The 18,572-nt window shown below is 51.4% G+C and overlaps 2 protein-coding genes across 5 annotated transcripts in view; one reads left to right on the top strand and one right to left on the bottom strand.

Moving 5' to 3' along the window:
- Positions 1-4,259: 4,259 nt before the first annotated feature.
- On the bottom strand, positions 4,260-13,461 carry RLBP1 (retinaldehyde binding protein 1). The gene is made up of 7 exons (XM_042941031.1): positions 13,320-13,461; positions 12,893-13,021; positions 11,481-11,685; positions 9,599-9,777; positions 6,345-6,503; positions 5,100-5,210; positions 4,260-4,779 (listed from the first exon to the last, which is right to left on the bottom strand). The coding sequence occupies exons 1-7, from the start codon at positions 13,329-13,331 to the stop codon at positions 4,621-4,623; spliced, it is 954 nt and encodes a 317-aa protein (XP_042796965.1). The 5' UTR covers positions 13,332-13,461; the 3' UTR covers positions 4,260-4,620.
- Positions 12,242-18,572, top strand: part of FANCI (FA complementation group I) — a 101,870-nt gene continuing 95,539 nt past the window's right edge. For 3 of the 4 annotated variants that reach the window (XM_042941024.1, XM_042941023.1, XM_042941022.1), the window contains exon 1: positions 12,242-12,453. In XM_042941024.1, the coding sequence (XP_042796958.1) occupies positions 12,349-12,453 (105 nt within the window). In that variant the 5' untranslated portion in view covers positions 12,242-12,348. The remainder of the gene's footprint in view (positions 12,454-18,572) is intronic. The other variant, XM_042941020.1, reaches the window with a different exon arrangement.

Below are 18,572 nucleotides of genomic sequence, written 5' to 3'. Positions count from 1 at the left end.
CTGCTTGGCCCACTGGGAAAGCTGAGCTGGGCCTGGAAACGGTTTTTAAAAACATTCCCGGGCCTGGCGGTCATCATCAAACCCTGATCCGCATCTGTTCCTGCCTCTGGATGGTCACCTTGGGAACGCAAGTGCACCCGCCCACACACTTCCTGCCTGAAGGCCGGGCAGCCTCTGGGCACAGCCCCCAGGGAGGAAATTGCTCTGATTCTGGGCCGGATAGCCACCATGAGCTGCTGCCTTCCCACAGGGGCGTTTTGCAGCCCTGCTCCTCTGTCCTCCCCGCTCAGGAAAGAAGAGCCAAGTGCAAAGTTCGCATACAAATCCTTAGATATTACAACTTGCCCGGGTGAATTCCTCCATATCCTCACCTCCTCCGTATGTCGGCACACAAGCCTTGGAGCCATGCATGTTTGAGCCACCTGGGAAGCCTGGAGAGCTCTTCGTGCCCAGGCCACACCCCAGACCAAGAACATCAGAGTCTCTGGGGATGGGGCCCAGGCCTGGAAGTTTCAAAGCTGCCCAGGTAACTCCAGCCTGCAGGGATCTCATTAAAACTTAGATTCTAATTCAGCAGATCCGAGGTGAGGGAGGCCTAAGATTCTGCACGGCTAGCAAGCTCCCAAGTGGCACAGACACCACCCTGGCGGGACCCCACTTTAAGTAGTGAGGGTCCTGAGGATCCTGTGAGCTTCCAGACCCAGCAACACCAGAACCACGCCCACCACAGTAAGTGGGATGAAAGATGGTCCAGTTCACCCCCTCAGGTGCCTCTTCAGCCCTTTTCCTGGCTAGTTTAAGACCCATGCATCCCTCTTCCCGCAAGCTTTGCTGACCGCCAGGTGGCATTGGATTCCTCCAGCATCCCCCTAGGTAAACCAGAGACTGAGCGGTGTAGCCAGTCTCGTTCAAGGCTCTCTGAAGCTGGTGGCCCATTTCCCTACTGAGGCCTCCACCCACACCTTAACAAATTGCCGCCATCTGCTGACAATATTCCCCGAAGACCCTCGTGAGGATGGCAGAAGTGCATGGTTGGGACTTGGAAAACCCTCGCTTTGTTCGAGTTACTTCTAGGTGGCATGATTCCTGCCTCATCCCAGATGTCTCCGGAAAGAAAGCTGTTGAGGGCAGCAAGTGGCTAGCATAAAATTCAGGTTTCATCGTCCCCCGTTCCATACTTGGTGGTTTTCAAGAGAGTATTTTATTCTCTCTTTCCCTCTCATGGCTGTGGCGGTGGTGGCCGCATATAGGAAACCAGCATACAGGCGGCTGGGATTTTGTGAGGCTGAACATTAACCTTTATGGTCCTCAGACACATTCCCCCCAAAGTGGCACCACCTTCCCGGACAAAGGTCTGGCCCAGCTGCCCACCTCTCTTTCCTGTGGGGGGTGGTCTCTGTGCCTGGAGAGGCAGTACCAGGACAAGACCAGCAGGGGGCGATGCCAGCCCACAGTCGGAGCTCACTCACTGGGTCCCAACCACACAGCCTTCCTTGTCAGCCCAGCCCCGAGTTAAGGCGCTAGCCCTGCTGACCGCAGCGGAGACCCCAATGATCCATTTGGATCTTAGTTGAGAACTAATGCTGCCCCAAGAGCTTCCTGGTCAGCATCTGCCTGCGGGTTTTCCCCACATCCTGATCTCATTTGTAAATTACAGCCCTTACTAATCAGAGGGTGGGCCTGGGCCATGTCTACAAAGGCTTCTAGCAACTGGGGGCCAAGGGAAAGATAGGAGTCACGCAAGAGGGATCAGCCTCTGTTTCCCTCAGATTTGGGATACAACTCTTTCACAAAAGAATTCAAAGTATATCTTGAAAGCTTTAAAAATGTCTTTAACTCCGCCTCAACCCTGCCCCCACTCTACCAACACCTCTACCCTAGGGTCGCCAGTGCCCCCCATCCTGGCCAATGCAAGTCTCCGTTCTCTTATCACTTGACTCCTCAGCACCGACGCACCGTGGTTCATGCCCTCATTCTTGAAATACTTTTCGCAGCTCTAGATGTCCTAGGAGATCCCTTGGGGTACAACCAGAGCAGCTCCACTCTTTCCAGCTCAAATACGAGAGTCACGTGAAAGATTTGATGCGGAAAGGGGGACCCTCGCCTTTCAAAGGGTTTTTGAAGAGTTTGCAAAAAAGGGTTTGGGGAAAATCCTCCCTGGTCAAGCCTCCCACCCCTCCACCAATGATAATTTGCTGTGGTTCCTCCTCCAGCTCAGAAGTCTTAGGTAAATATCATTTATGACCATGGATTGTCGACTGTGAACATTATAAAGAAGGAAGTTACTGGGGTGATGAACATAAACTGCAAACCCTAGAAATGAAAGAAGGGGTATAAGAAATAAATGCATATATATGTACATTCACATATACGTGTACATGTATATATGTACCCACACCGGAAAACAAGAACAAGGATGCTCAGTGGATCAGAAAAATTCCTGGAGCGAGAAGCCTGGGGGGCTCAGTCGGTTAAGCGTCCGACTTCAGCCGAGGTCACGATCTCACAGTTCATGGGTTCAAGCCCACGTCGGGCTCTGTGCTGACAGCTCAGAGCCTGGAACCTGCTTCTGATTCTGTGTCTCCCTCTCTCTCTGCTCCTCCTCCACTCGCTCTCAGTCTCTCTCTCTCAAAATAAACATTTAAAAAAATGCATTTTTAAAAAAGCTTTAAAAAATAAAAAGAAATAAAAAGAAAAATTCCTGGAGTGAAAGCAGATGGGACTGGATTGAACCGGCAGCCCAGTAAATAGCTGAAGGTCCTTTCCCAAAAAGTGGGTTCAGTACCAAGGGTGCTTCATGCCCACAAGGAGGGGCAAGAGTGGAGAAGCCCTGGGATGATCACTGGGGTCACTCCGGGGGGCAGGGGGCAGCTGGGCCAGCCAACCCTCACCCACCACACTGGCTAAACCATGGGAACAAGCATCTGTCTACAGGAACAAGGAACATCAGTGGAGGATCTCGGGAGGGGTATCGGTGGCCGCACGCCCGGTGTCCAACAGCCAGTCCTTCTCCAAGAGGGAGCGGCAGGCTCAGCAGACGGGGGGCCTCTAACGGGGAGTCTCATTGGTAGAAATGAACACGCTTGGGGCGCCTTGGTGGCTTGGTCAGTTAAGTGTCTGACTTCTGCTCAGGTCATCATCTCACCGTTCGTGAGTTCAAGCCCGGCCTTGGGCTCTGCGCTGACAGCTCGGAGCCTGCTTGAGATTTTCTCTCGCGCGCGCTCTCTCTCTCTCCCTACCCGACTTGCCTGCGTGTGCACTCTCTCTCTCTCTCTCTCAAAATAAAGAAACTTTAAGAAAAAAGAAATGAGCACGCTCAAAAATCACCACTTGAGGAAGGCCAACTTTACAGACGGAAAGCATTTGCATGCGTCAAAAGATGCACAGCTGGAAAATGAAAGTGTATCACGGTAGAGTGCCTCAGGCTGCAAAGAACTTTCACCGATGAACATTAGGACAAGAGTACTCAGAGATATCATCTATACATGGTTTTTTTTTGTTTTTGTTTTTTTTTTGAGAGAGAGAGAGTGAGAGCGAGCATGTGCACGCAGGAATGGCAGAGACCACAGTCAGCACGGAGCCTGACTCAGGGCTCGAACTCACGAACCTCGAGATCATGACCTGAGCGGAAGGCAGACACTTAACCTACTGAGCCACCCAGGTGCCCCAGAGACTGGTAGTTTTACCTACATGTACAGATGACGGGGCACCTGGGTGACTCAGTCGTTTAAGGGACTGCCTTCGGCTCAGGCCATGATCTCGCCGTTCACGAGTTCGAGCTCCCAGCTGGGCTCTGCTGACAGTGTGGAGCCTGGAACCTGCTTTGGATTCTGTGTCTCCCTCTCTCTCTGCCCCTCCCCTGCTCATTCTCTCTCTCTATTTAATGTTATTTAATGTTAAATAAACATTAAAAAAACACACACACACAAAAACCTACCAGTACAGGCAAGGGGGCTAGAGGAGAGAGCCTTTGGTGGGGAGACCCCAAACAGGAGGGGACACAACCGTCACTCTGGAAGGGGATCCAAGTTCTGGACCATCACTGCACGTGTCACACTGCCCCCGACTGAGGGGACCAGGCTACCACAAAATGGAGCCACTTCGAAGCTGCTTCCACAGAAATCCCAGAAATCCATATGGAAACCCCCTCACCTGCCTACCAGTCGCCAAAATTGCCATGTTTGCCAGATAATTTTATATCCCCCACTCTTTTATCCTTTAATTAAATTTATTTATTTATTTATTTATTTAGGCAGGGGAGAGACCTATAAATCAGCCTCTTTGCCTGTTTTCACAGACCCTGAGAGGCAACACTGCTAGAAAGGAAATCATCGAGAGGCTTAATTAGAAGAGTCTTTGAAACTCAACCCCGAGCAAGTCACTGTCCTGAGCTTCAGAGGCTGTGGGAATATAACTGCCCCCAATTCTTCTTGTCCAAGGGAACTCCCCCTGCTTTATCGTCCCTGAACTTGGGAGGAGGGTGACACCTGAACTCATCCAAGCACAGGGAGGAGCAGAGGAACCACCTCAGGCAGCCCTTTTCCCAACCTCCTGGGGCCAGGACGGCCGAGGAGAGCCCGGGATGCTAACTACAGGTTGCACAGCCGGAGACGTCAGTCCTCAGAAGGCTGTGTTGTCGGCTTGAGGCCGGGGGCCAAAGAGCTGCTCAGCGACCGCCTTGCCATCATACTTGGGCAATGTGCCCCCAAAGTCGGCGGGCAGGATGTCCTCATCGATCTCCTGGAAGAAGCCAGAGAGGTCATCTCCATGGACAAAGACCTGCAGGGAAGCAGGGGAGACAGAGCTGAGTAGGGGGGGTACCCTAAGTCCGGGGGACGGAGGGGAGGAAAGGGACAGGAGGAGAAAGGCACAGCGTGCCCTCCCTGCCTGGTGGTGTCCTCCTCCACGATGTGCTGTCACTCAGCTCGGGACCATGGCACGGAGTCTGAGGAGGGCTCCCGTGGGGTCCCCTCCACCTCCTCCCACCGTCGTCCCCCTTGTCCGGTGAACTCTCTCCTGCTACCAACAGCACCACCACGCGCTCACGCGCTCACCAGATAAGCACTGGGCACCCTCCCCGTGTGGCCCCGTGCCCTCACCCTTTCCAGCAGCTTGCTCTTCAAGAAGGGCTTGACCATGTTGTAGGTCGTGGTGAAGTACCATGGCTGGTGGATGAAGTGGACGGCTTTAAACCGGGCTGGGAAGGAGTCCTGCAGAGGCAGAGAGCGCCCCACCCATGGCCGCGGGGCCCTCAGAGGCTCCCACGCACTCCCCCTCTGCCTCTCCCCATGGCTGGAGGACAGACCTGCCTCACCACCAAAGGTTCCATCCCCAGGCCAGCAATCGGGGGAACCTTGGCTTCGCGGGGGCTCCAAACTGCAGGGAGAAAGCCCCGGAGGCCAGGCACCCCCGCCCTCTCCCTGCTGATGCACCGAACCTTGCCGTTATTTGGTGGAATAAAGAAACGAGGGGCACCTGGATGGTTCAGTCGGGGAAGCATCTGACTTCGGCTCAAGTCATGATCTTACAGTTCGTGAGTTCAAGCCCCGCGTCGGGCTCTGTGCTGACAGGCTGGAGCCTGCTTCAGATTCTGGGTCTCCCTCTCTCCCTGCCCCTCCCCTGCTCATGCTCTCTCTCTCTCTCTCTCTCTCTCTCTCAAAAAAATAAACATAAAAAAAATTTTTTTTAATGAAATGGTTTTTAGGTGACCTGAGTTTTTTCACACCCGTTAGCCTGCTGAGCGGCCTGGAAACTATTATAAACCCCAGGGACACTACTGTCATGTCTCACTATCCTTCAGCGTGCCCCCCAGACCCCCATCTCCCACCCCTCCTTTCCCACATACACATAAAGCATAAAGCAGATTAGGGTTAGCTCTGAGAAAGGACTTCTGACATGTCAGCATATACTGGACCGAGTTGTCGGGGACATTAGTGATAATCCATTTCTTGGGACAAAGTCACGTTCAAAGAGAGGCAGTGTGACATATGTGGACAGAGAACGGGATTCTAGGTCAGACGGTGTAGGTTCAAGTCTGACCTCTGCCACTTCAGGGTTTTACGACCTTGAGAAGTCACTCGACCCTCTGAGCCCCAGTTCTGAGGTCTGTAAAATGAAATGGGGAAGAGGGGAGGGACTGTTCTCAAGGAGTTAAGGAATTAACGAGCATGAGTGGCTCACTGCTGGTCACCATGCAAGCGCTCGTGGCTGCCATCGCTCATTAGGGAGCTAGGGGGTCCTCCTTTTAGGTCCTTGCCCGCACGGTTAAACCAGGAGACTGGGCCCAGCCTCCCAGCCTCCTGCCCTGTGAGAGGCTCCCACGGGACAGAGCTCTGAGGCCCCACCTGGAGCATGTCCACCATCTTCCTGAGATCGGAAGCCCGGAGTCCGGCAGCCTGCTGCATGGTAAAGCCCTTGAAGTTCTCAACGATGCAGAAGCCATTAATTTGAGTCTCCTCATTCTCTAGCAGCTTCTCCAGGATGAAACAATACGCCTGCAAGATCTTAGACATAGAATGAAAAGGCTGTAAAACCCAACCTCAAAGATAATTAAGGCTTAAGGTCCTGAGGGGGAGAGCTAACCGGCGCATCCCTTACTGGAGGTAATTTGTCACAGGCTTTAAACTGGAACATTCCACCTCCGTGGCTGTGTCCCAAGAAAATAACCTTGAACGTCATATCCATGGTTAGATGCTAGGGTGTTTATCCCTGTACCCTTACAAGGGTAGAAACACTGGAAACAACCTAAATGTCCAACAATAAAGGACTGGTGAAGTTATGGTACGTTCATGCCATGAAATATTCTGGAGCAGTTAAAATTATATACATATGAATTATAGAGCAAAATATTCATTCATGATGTATTATTGTAGAGCGTGATCCCATTTTTATAGGAAAAAATATGTGTACGTGTGCATGTGTATGTGTGTTTCTAGAAAAAGTGGATTGGAAGGATGTCAAGGATAGAAATCTGTGGGTGGTAAATCGTGGATGATTTTTAATTTCTGGTTTTTTTTGCATTTTCCAATATGCAGATATCATTTATATAATAAGAAAAAAGTACTCTTTAGTCTTTTTAAAGATTTTCTTTTTTCTTTTAAATGTTTTATATATTTTTGAGAGAGAGAGAGAGAGAGAGAGGGAGAGAGAATGTGAGTGGGGGAAGGGCAGAGAGATAGGGGGACAGAGAATCCAAAGTGGGCTCTGTGCTGAGAGCAGACAGCCCAATTGGGGCTCAAGCTCAGAAATCGTGAGATCATGACCTGAGCCAAAGTCGGATGTTTAACTGACTGAGCCACCCAGGTGCCCCCCTTTAAGATTTTATTTTTAAGTGATCTCTACAACCAACACGGGGCTCAAACTCACAACCCTGAGATCAAGAGTCACATACTCTACCGATTAAGCCAGCTGGGTACCCCAAGAAGAAATATTTTTGGCAGCTCTTTTTGCCCATGGGTCCTGTCCCCTCCCCCCCCCCCCCCCGTGCTTTAATAAAATCACCTTTTTACACCAAAAAAGAAAGAAAGAAAGAGAACTACTTTAAAGTCTTTTACACACACACACACACACACACACACACACTCAGTCCTAAAGGCAGTATCTTAATTAATGTAAAACACCATAGGTATCCCTGATAAGATCAGGGACAAGATAAGCACTTCACCTCTACCACCATTTAACTCTCTGTTTACAGGCGTTAGCCAATGCAACAAAGTTAAAAAAAAAAAAAAAAATCAGAGGCATAAGTAGAAAAGGGAAAGAAAAACTATCATCTCTATTTACAATAATATGACAGCATTCTTAGAAAACCCGAGAGAATCAATTCTAAAATTAACATAAGTAACAAAAAGAATTCAGAACATAAAATTAATATACTAAAACAATAATTCTCATATATACAAACAATAACCAATCGGAAGATATAATGGCAGAAAAAGCCCCATTTACAGCAACACTTAAAACAAATTTAATGAGGGGCTCCTGGATAGCCCAGTCAGTTGGGTGTCCAACTCTTGATTTCGGCTCAGGTCACAGGCAATCCCACAGTCGTCAAGATCGAGCCCCATGCTGGGTGTAGAGATTACTTAAAAATAAAACCTTAAATATGCACACACGCACACACACACACGCACACACACAAATACAGTGTGGTCTTGGAGCATGAATAGACAGAAACCAATGACACAGAATATAAGTCCAGAAATAGACCCAAATATATATGAAAATATAGACTGACAAAGATCTCAAATCATTGGGAAAAAAGATGAACTCAAGAAATGATGTCAGGACAGCTAGACAGCATCTTCTTTTTTTTTTTTTTTTTTAATTTTTTTTTTCAAGGTTTTTTTTTTTTTTTTTTTTTTTTTTGAGACAGAGAGAGACAGAGCATGAACGGGGGAGGGTCAGAGAGAGAGGGAGACACAGAATCGGAAGCAGGCTCCAGGCTCCGAGCCATCAGCCCAGAGCCTGATGCGGGGCTCGAACTCACGGACCGCGAGATCGTGACCTGAGCCAAAGTCGGACGCTTAACCGACTGAGCCACCCAGGCGCCCCTAGACAGCATCTTCTAAAGTGAGTATGTACAATTTTTTTAAGGCTTGGGGGCACATGTCTCCCAAGACAAACCCTAATTCACCCACCTAGGGTAGCTCTCTTAAGGGCTTGACAAGCAAAATCACACACATATATATATATAAATGCAGAAACCAAAAAATACAAAAACACTAATTCAAAGGGATACACGCACCACTATGTTTATTGCATTATGTACAATAACCAAACTATGGAGGCAGCCTAAGTGTCCGTCGATGGATGAATGGATAAAGATGTGGTGTCTATATAATGGAATATTACCCATTCATAAAAAAAGAACGAAATCTTATCACATGCAACAACATGGTTGGAAACACAGAGTATTACGCTAAGTAAGTCAGAGAAAGACAAATACCAGACAATCTCACTCATAGGTGGAACTGAAGAAACAAAACAAATGAGCAAAGGGGAAAAAAGAGGGGGGGGGGGCAAACCAAGAAACAGACTCTTCACTGCTGGTCACCAGAGGGGGAGGTGGGAGGGGATGGGTGATTTAAGGGATGGCGATTAAAGAGCACACTTATCATGATGAAAAAAATAACATATCATGATTTTAAAAAGGAAATTAAAAAAAAAAAGCATATTCTCCAAGTCATATGGCAAAATAAATAAATACATGCAGAGACCTCAGGCTGGTCAGTAGGTTGAAACCTGCGGTTTCCAGAATCTCTCCCAGTCCACAGTCCGTTAATCCCTGTTGTGTGTGTCGCCCCCAGCCTTCAGCGTTTGGCAGGGCTGACCCACAGCTGTCACCCCCACGTGGCAGGAACGCCAGGGGGCAGTCACGTATGGGCCAGTGGACCCCTCCTGGGAGGCTACTAGGTTTTCCAGCTGCAGTGGCACACCCCAGGAATTCTCCCCTGCCCAGAAAAAGGCCGGCCTTTCCCCCTCCCCAACAGACCCTAGCCCCCTGGGGAGCCAGGAATGAGGGTCCAGAAGAGGCCAGGTTTGAGGGAGGGGAACCCAGCCCAGGGGATGGGAGGGAGCCAGGCGAGCCCCCACTGACCTCATCGAAGGTGATTTCTTCACTGTCCCAGTTCTCGATGTTGAAGAGCATGACCACTCGGCCATATTTGTCCCGACTGGAGAGGACACCAGGGTAGCCAGCCTCCACGGTGCAGCGCACGGCCTCCAGGGACAGGCTATCAAAGAGCTCAGGGTACTGCAGCCGGAAGTTCACGTAGCCTGGCGGAGGGAGAGCAGAAGAGCCCCTCAGGAAGCCTGCCCATCTGGGACTGGCACAGAAAGATTCCAGAGGCCTGGACTCCTGCCCGGCTCCTCAACGTGCATCCTGTGTGTTGATGCAGGATCCTCAACCTTTTGAGTCCCTTGTGGAGGAAAACATTGGCCTATCTCACCAAACTGCTGCAGTAACCAAGCAAGATTCTAGGTATGAACACCATTTGTAAACCGTGCAAGCGTGATGTATAATCTTAAACCTGAAGACGACTATTACATTTGTGATTTCCTCTTGCCCACGGGCAGAGGGACAGGTTTTCCAGGTGGGCACAGGGTTAGCTGAGTAGGAATGGGGAAAAGACCCCAAGAGAAAACCTCAACCCCAAGCAGAATGCAAAGGACCTTCCAGATTCCAGAAGCACTTCCACCCCCCACAAACCCCACCGTCACCCACCCTGAACAAGTCCGTGGTTTGTCTCTACCACTGAACCCTGGGAGGCCAGGCCCGGGGAAGTGTTTGGGCAGCATTTGCCTAGGGAATGCCCCTGGCCCCCTCACCGGTCCTACAGTCCTACAGCATCTGGGTACATCCCCAAGGCCTCCCCTCTCTGCCCTATTGCTCCTCCCCCAAGTTATCTCCTTTCCCGTGTTCTTCAAAAGTCCCCTTTGCACTGGAGCCTTCCTGGTCGCTTTACCTAAAACTTCAACCCCTCAGTTCTTTATATCCACTTCCTTTCTTTTTCCTCATTATCCCTTCTTACACAGTCTATGTAATTTTCTCTCTCTGGTTTGTGATTTCCACCAATAGAGCATGAAGTCCAGGAAGGCAGACGTCTTGTCTGCTTTGTTCTCTGCTGCATCCTTTGGCCTAAAAGAGTGGTTGGCAGGGGCACCTGGATGGCTCAGTCGGTCAAGCGTCCAACTTGGGCTCAGGTCATGATCTCACTGTTCAAGAGTTCAAGCCCCGTGTCCGGCTCTGTGCTGACGGCTCGGAGCCTGGAGCCTGCTTCGCATTCTGTGTCTCCCTCTCTCTCTGCCCCCCATCCTCAGACTCTGTCCCTCTCTCAAAAATAACATTAAAAAAATTTTTAATTTAATAAGTAAGAGTGGTCGGCACATCACGGGAGGGAATTAACATCCGGGGAAGGAAGAAGGAAGAAAAGGAGAATCGGTGGCCTGCGGGAGGACCTGCTAGATACCCCTTCTCTCCACCAGCACTGAGGATTTCATTTCCTTGGGAAACTCGTCTTCCGCCAGCCAGCAGGGCCGGGGCCGCCCTGTCCTCAGGGCTCCTTCCCAGGGCTGGTACCATCCCCAGTTCCACTCTGCACACATAGCCACCTTTCCTGCCGCCCCCCAGAGCCCACGCCTAGGCTGGGGTAGGGGTGAGGGGAACGCGCTCCTGCCTGGGCGCGCAATCGGGGCGACTCAGGTCTATCGAGTGAGTCCCAGAACTGGGAGAGAGGAGCCGGCTCTCTGGGCACGTGGTGCGGCCACACTCATTCATTGCTGTCGGAGCTGAAAGGGATCTCCGCGGCCACTTAGTTCACACACCCATTTTGCGGGTAAGGATAAGGAGGCTCGGGGAGGCTGACTCTCACAGGGCAGGAAAAGGGAGGGGGGATGGAGGGGGCAGCCTCCTCAGCGCCTGGGTGAGAGCCAACACCAGCCTCCCCACCTCCCCGCTGCAGGCCCCCGCGCGGGCTCACCTCGGAGCAGCTCGTAGGCGCGCCCCACGTGGAACTTGCGCGCGCGGATGAAGCGCATGAAGAAGGCGCTGTCCCTCCCCTGCACCCGCTCGGCCACCGCCCGGGCCAGCTCCTGCCCAGACGCCGCCTCCGCCTGCACCAGCTCCTGCAGCTCTCGAACCACGTCCTCCCGGGTCTCCTCCCTCTCATTCAGCTCGTCCTTGGCCTGGAACAGGGTGGGGTGGAGGCGGCGAGTCACACATCGGCGCAAGGCGCGCACGTGGGGGCTGCCCTACCGGTGCCAGACTGGCAGAGGGACGGAGGGGTTGTCGCTGGGGCCGTCGCTCCCCTGCCCCCCCGAGAGCCGCCGCCTGCCCCGGCGGCACCTCTCGCGGCCCATTACAGTCGCAGAAAATCGGGTCAAACTGCGCCCCCCGGGTTTGTTGGCAGGAGACCGCCAAAGGTGCAAACGTTTCTAATGACGCTTCTTGGAACCCTCACACAGCACTCTGCTAAATACCTCGGGCCACAACAAGTCACCAGAAAGTGGGTATTCTAGCACCATGCCTCAGGAGGAGCCAGCTGAGGCCCATAGAGGTGAAGGTCATCCAGGCAGGAGGGGGTGGAGTTGAGACTCCCACTCGGGCTGGCAGCTCCCCAGGCTTTATTCTGATCTCAAAGACGAAGGTACCGGCAGATAGCAGCCTGCCCCCTCCTTGCCCCCGCCGAGCCTCACTCTCCTCCCCTAGGCTGCGCCTGGAAAGCTCTTCAGCGTGCCTCCTCCGGCAGCTCTGTCCTTGGACAGCAAGAGCAAGGGGAAGGCAAAGGAGGGGGGACTCCGATCTGGGGGAGCTCATCTCCCTTGAGGTGTCCAGGGGCAGCAGCAGAGATGGAAGCAGGAGCCCAGGCTCAGCTCAGCTCCAGGACAGCTGGGCCACTCTCCACTGAGCTCGGTCTGATGCGCTCTGAGCTGCTCCAACAACCTTCTCATAAGGTAAGACCCAGAGAGGGAAAGCAACTTGCTCGAGGTCACACAGCAAATTGCAAGTAGGTCTGATTCTAGAACCCAGGCCTCTCGGCTATCAGGTGGGGGCAGCAGTTGGATTTCTGTTCCCCAGGACCACTTGCAAACCAGTGTTCCCACATCTGAGTCCAGGATGATCCCCGGTCCAGATGCCCTAGGTTCCGGCATTGACATCAGGGAACTCTGTTGGTGCTATAGTCTTGGAATAGGCTGGCCCAGGTGTCTGGTCAGCCCAGGTGGCTGACATGGCCTTAACCTCCAGGATGATGGCCCCCTAGAACAGGCCAGTCCATTAGGTTCAGGGTAACCTGGAGAGCTAGGGCTGGACCCTTCTTCCTACAGGAGACAGGATGCTGTCAACATCGCCCCCTTGTCAGCCCTCCCCTCGCTGTACCGGGGGCCACCTCACCTTCTGTAAGGTGTGGCGGGGGAGCTGGCTGCACGGGCCAAAGACAGGCCCATGGTCCTTGGTTGTAAGCCGCTCCAGCTGGGCACGGAGCTCCTGCTCCTCTTCAGGGACCACACGGAATGTGCCCACCTGGGCAGAGAGAAGTCAGGAACACACAGGGAGAGGCGCCCCCATCAGCCTGAGCAAGCCAGGTGAGTGGGCCTGCTCAGACCCTAAATTAGTACTTCCGTCCAAAGTCACTGCTAAGGCCTCCTCCCTTTGGGTGGGGTCACGGACCACTGGGAGGTTGTGTGGGTGAATGCCCTTAACCCTGAGCAGAGGAAACAATAGAGAAACAGAGAAGGATGTGGGGGGGGGGGGGGGAGAGGGAAGGGGGTGGAGGAAGGAAGGTAGATGGAGGGGAGACCCAAGGCACAGGGGTACTCACCCCCTCTGACATGCTGCTTCTGGAAGTCTCAGAGGCGTCAGAAAAAGAAGGGCCCAGCTTCTGTCCTGGCCTCTCCCGGCAGCCTCCTCCCTAGACTGTAAGAGTCAAGTCTGCAGCGTTATGGAAAGACAGTTCTCTTACGTCTCAGAACAATGGATCTCCAACTTTTGAGTGCTTAAGAATCACCAGAGGAATCTGTTAGAAATGCAAGTGCCTGGGGTGCCTGGGTGGCTCAGTCGCTAAGCGTCTGATGGCTCAGGTCATGATTTCACAGTTTGTGAGTTTGAGCCCTGCATCGGGCTCTGTGCTGACAGCTCAGAGCCTGGAGCCTGCTTCGGATTCTGTGTCTCCCTCTCTCTCTGCCCTTCCCCCACTCATACTCTGTCTCTCTCAAATACAAATAAATATTAAAAATTTTTTTTCTTTTTTAAATTCAGGTGCCTGAACCCTGCCTTCTGTGATTCTGACTCAGGAGGTGCGGACTGGGGCAGGCCCAGGAATCTGCACTATATTTTCATGTAAAAAAATTTTTTTTTAATGTTTATTTATTTTTGAGAGAGCGGGCGAGCACGAGTGGGGGAGGGGCAGAGAGAAGGAGATACAGACTCGAAGCAGGCTCCAGGCTCCGAGCTGTCAGCACAGAGCCCGATGTGGGGCTCGAACCCACGGACCGCAAGATCATGACCTGAGCCGAAGTCGGAAGCTCAACTGACTGAGCCACCCAGGCGCCCCAGGAATCTGCATTTTAAAGCAGCGTCCCAGAGGACTCTGAAGAAAATGATCCTTGGGTTACACTTTGGGAAACTCTCCTTTGAGAAGGAATATATATAAAAATACCTCAAACCCTAGTTCTTAAGATGAGTTGGTCCAGCCGGGGAAAAAGTAGCCTTGGCTTCCATTCTGAAATTACATGACCACTGCAGGATAAGGCAATCCCTCCTGCTAGGTGTGGCCCTCTTTCTGCTGCCCAAAGGGGGATCCCAGAAACTTCCCAGCCTGGTGGTGGATGGCCCCTTCGGTGCATTCATGCTCTGCACGGGTGAGGACTAGTTACATAATCAAAATACCGGGTGTGTGTTCTGTTCTTTGTGATGCATTAAGTAGTTTCAAATCCATTATCTCAGGGCCAGAGCTGGTATTATTCCCCCCATTTTACACAGGAGGAAACAGACTCCAGGGAGAATAAGTGACTTGTTCACGATCACACAACCAGAAATAGCCAGGGATCAGGCTAAGCCCAGCTGTGACTTAACCGAGAGGCATGGAGAGGCAGCCTCTTGTGGCAAAAGTTGGACCTGGGTTCAAATTCTGTCTCTTCCACTTGCAGACTATGTACTTTAACCTGAGTCTTGGTTGTCCCCTGTAAAAGGGAGATGGAAGGGTTATGAAGGTTACATTAAATGATGTACACAGAAGCGATGCGTGGCCACCGGAACAAATCTCATCCATTGTCCACAGGACAACCTGCTCAACCCACTGAGTATTTTTGGAGATAGCTCTCCTGTTCCCAGATTTCTTTTCCTTTCTTGCCTAAATACCCCAGGGCCTTGAAGGAGCCGTCACTGACCCGGTCCCCACTGGTCAGTTTTGTCACCTATTCACCACTGGTAAGTGGCAGAGGTAGGGCTTAAACCACTGCTGTAACATCTAAAGCTGAGACATCTCCAGGCAAACTCCCTAGGAGAATGGATGTCGCAGAAAACCCTTTAGGGTCAGAGAAACTTGGGTTCGAATCAGGAGTTGTCATTTACCATCTGTATGACCTTCAGAAAGTTAGTTAACATTTCTGAGCCTCAGTTTCCTCATCTGCAAATTGGGGATACTAACTGTACCTACCAAATAGAGTTGTAATGACGATGCTATCATTTCTGTAAGGTTCGTAGCACGGTGAGTGTGTTGCTCTAAAACATAACTTCCCTTCCCTTTCTTAGCATCACACTGATCGTTGCTCTAGCGTGCCCAGAGAGGCTTGGGGGATCCCAGGGAATGTCTGAGGATCTCCCATTCCCTGCCTCTGCTGCTCCCCAGCCCTAGCCAGGGTAGGAAATCCACCAACAGGAACGAAATCTAAGCTTTCTCTCTGGCAAGTAGACTTCCAAATGTGTGGGCACAGAGATAGACAGACTGCAATCCTTTGTGGCCTCACTTGGGTTTTTCTGGAACGGGAATAGAGAGTCTTATCAAATTGGAGCTTAGACAGGAGAGATAGTGACTGGATACCCCCAGCCAGTTAAGCAGATCATTAGGGCAAGACCTTAGATCCTAGAAATAGAGGGTTAAAGTCAATACTGCAATTCTTTTTTAAATAAGCCCAATCTAATTAATTTTGAGGTTTTAAAATACTGGCTTATGAACTGTATACCATGAAAAACCATTCATCACCATTCCACGTTGAGGCTGTTCCCTGCCATCTAGGGTTGCCAGATAAAACACAGAATGCCCAATTACATGTCAATTTCAGAGGCACAACAACTACTTATGCAGTACATAAGTACATCCCATGCAGTATATGGGACATACTTAAAAAAAAAGTATCTGTTGTTCCTCTGAAATTCACATTTAACAGGGTGTCCTGTCTTTTTATTTGCTAAATCTGCCATCAGGTTGATCTGGCACAACATGGAGAATGGCCAGTGGGTTTCAGTTTTACAGGAACCCCCCCCCCCGACTCCTTACCCCAGTCCTGGGCTCCCTGGCCCAGCTAGACCCCTGCTACTGACTTACCTGCCAGGTCACCAGCTCCTCCTTAGGGCTACCTGGTGCCTGTGTCCTCCTCCTTCTCGGGGAGCCTGGAGGTTGCCTCCACTGGGGGCGTGGTCTGGTCAGCAGGCTGGGATTAATGTGTCACAAGGAACTTCTCAAAGCCCACAGTTTCCTGTTAAATCAGGTTTACAGGGAGGCCCAGATAGGGGCAAGTGAGGCACCAGGGGGGAGAGGGGATCAGCCTGGGCTGAGCTGCAGCCACCTCAAAGCCCTCTTTTGTGTGCGTCTGCTCCTAAGTTCCTGCTCAGCCATGTGGAAGCCGGGCAGTGGGGGTGGGATGTGGGCCAGCCCCATTCCCTCCTCCTTGCCCTCTCTGTCTCTCGTTGCAGGGGTTCTGAGAAAGACATGCAAGAGATAGAATTTTTTTTTTTGATGTTTATTTATTTTGAGGTGGGGAGGGGCAGAGAGAGAAAGAGACAAATCCTAAGCAGACTCCGTCCTCCGCGCAGAGCCTGACATGGGGCGGGATCCCATGAATCAGGAGATCATGACCTGAGCTGAGATCAAGAGTCAGATGCTTAACCAACTGAGCCACCCCGCTGCCCCCGGATAGAGGGATATTTTAAATGTGACTGTGGATGCGGTGGCAGCGGTGGCAAAGCCAAGGCCTGTCACTCTTCCCCAGCCCAGCAGGACCTGGTGTGGTAGATGTCACTTGCACAGTGAGTGGGGTCAGTTGGGAAAGGTAGCTGGTTAAGGCAGAGTGGGACGAGGGCCAGACAGGCTGACCCGCCTTCTAGGCAGTATGGCGGAGTGATAAGAGCCTGCTTCGGAAAGTGACCGCCCACCTTTAAATCCTAACTCTGGCACCTTCTAGCTGTGAAAAGTGACTTCAGCACTCAGTGACTCAGTTTCCTCCTCCGAGAAGTAGGGATATAATTAGAGGACAGGCTCATGGGTTTAGTGAGGAAAAAAGTGCTTAGTTCAGTGCCTGGCACTTAGAAAATATAAATGCACGGTAAATGGTGGCAGTTACTCCAAATACGCAATCGGTGTGCATCTGGGTGGAGAGGACCCACATTATCCATCCCTCTGTAAAACAAGAAACCCCTCTGCTGCCCCTCAATAGGTGGCTTCCCAGTCTCTGCTTTGGTATTCCCCTGAGCGCGGCGGGCGGGGTGTGGTGGTGATCCCTTTAGAATATCCTTTCTCTGGGATTCCAAGGGCAGGGAGCCCCCCTGTTTTTACTACTGGAAAATTCTCCTTGTTTTAAAACTCATCCTTGGTCTGACCTCCAAGCGGGCTTCCATAATGTCATCCTGGGTCCTGATTTTGCCTCCTGGGGGTACCTGGGGCAGGGGTCAAGATCCTGTGCATGGGACATTGTCCAGACTCCGTCCCCAGAAATGCTTTTTGGTTTTCCCCAGAAATAGTTCTTGTTTTTCAACCCATTCCTACTCGGATAGGTTTGGGATCCCTTCACCCTTCTATGCCCTCTTCAGACATCCAGGGGCTTATGAGAGTGTCTCTGAAGGGTGGTCCCGGGGAGCAGTGCCTGACCCCCACTTGTCTCTCTAGACCCATTCCTCTAGAGCAGGCTGCAATACCTGGGGCTTGGATCTTGGGGTGCAGCTGAGGAACCTTGAGTCCTTTCCTTCCAACAGCCCCTTCCCTGGGCTCCTGCTCTGGCTACTGTCTGGCTTTGGGCTGTTTCCCTCCCAAAGTCTCCCTGGGGCTGGGGAACCCCTCATTTCTATCACTCTGCTTCCTGGCATCTAGTCCTGCACTGGCCAATACATAAGCCTCTAACCACAGGTAGTTTCTTAGCACCTGAAATCAGATAATGGCACGAAAGAACTGAATTGTAACTTTATTTTTTTTTAATTGTAAATTTTATTCACTTAAATTTAAAAGTGGATACCGGACGCAGTTATTGGAAAACTTTTAAGTATGTTTGGAAGAACTTAGGTGTGTGATTCTACTTCCTCAACTGTAAATTCTGTGATCAAGTATTTCTGATAAAAACTTAGAGTTCAACACGAGATGTGCTGTGCGTATAAAACACCTGCTGGTTGGGGAGCCTGGGTGGCTCAGTCAGCTGAGTGTCCAACTCCTGATTTTGGCTCAGGTTGTGATCGTAGGATGGTGGGATCGAACCCCACGCCGGGCTCCGTGCTGAGCGTGGAGGAACCTGCTTAAGAGTCTCTCTCTCTCTCGGGGCGCCTGGGTGGCTCAGTCGGTTAAGTGTCTGACTTTGGCTCAGGTCATGATCTTGCGGTTCATGGGTTCAAGGCCCACGCCAGGCTCTGTGCTGACAGCTCGGAGCCTGGAGCCCGCTTCAGATTCTGTGTCTCCCTGTCTCTGTGCCCCGCCCCTGCTCACACTCTGTCTGTCTCTCTCAAACGTGAAAAATAAACAAAAAAAAGAGTCTCTCTCTCTCCCTCAACCCCTATCCCTGCTCACACGCACTCTCTAAAATAAATAAATTAGGTAGGTAAATAAATAAATAAATAAAATACCTGCTGGATTTTGAAGATTAGGTACAAAAAA

Source organism: Panthera leo, chromosome B3 (assembly GCF_018350215.1).
Source record: "Panthera leo isolate Ple1 chromosome B3, P.leo_Ple1_pat1.1, whole genome shotgun sequence".
Taxonomy (NCBI): Eukaryota; Metazoa; Chordata; class Mammalia; order Carnivora; family Felidae; genus Panthera; species Panthera leo.
Note: the sequence above shows the minus strand (reverse complement) of the source record. Positions and strands in the feature narration are given on the sequence as shown.

Bases quoted from the DNA above. Each gene is read 5' to 3' on its own strand.
- RLBP1 (XM_042941031.1), bottom strand. The intron at 6,504-9,598 runs GTCAGTGGGGGC...TCTATGTCTAAG, and splicing joins AAGAAATCACCTTCGATGAG to ATCTTGCAGGCGTATTGTTT. The intron at 4,780-5,099 runs GTGAGGGCACGG...GCTTCCCTGCAG, and splicing joins AGAGCAAGCTGCTGGAAAGG to GTCTTTGTCCATGGAGATGA.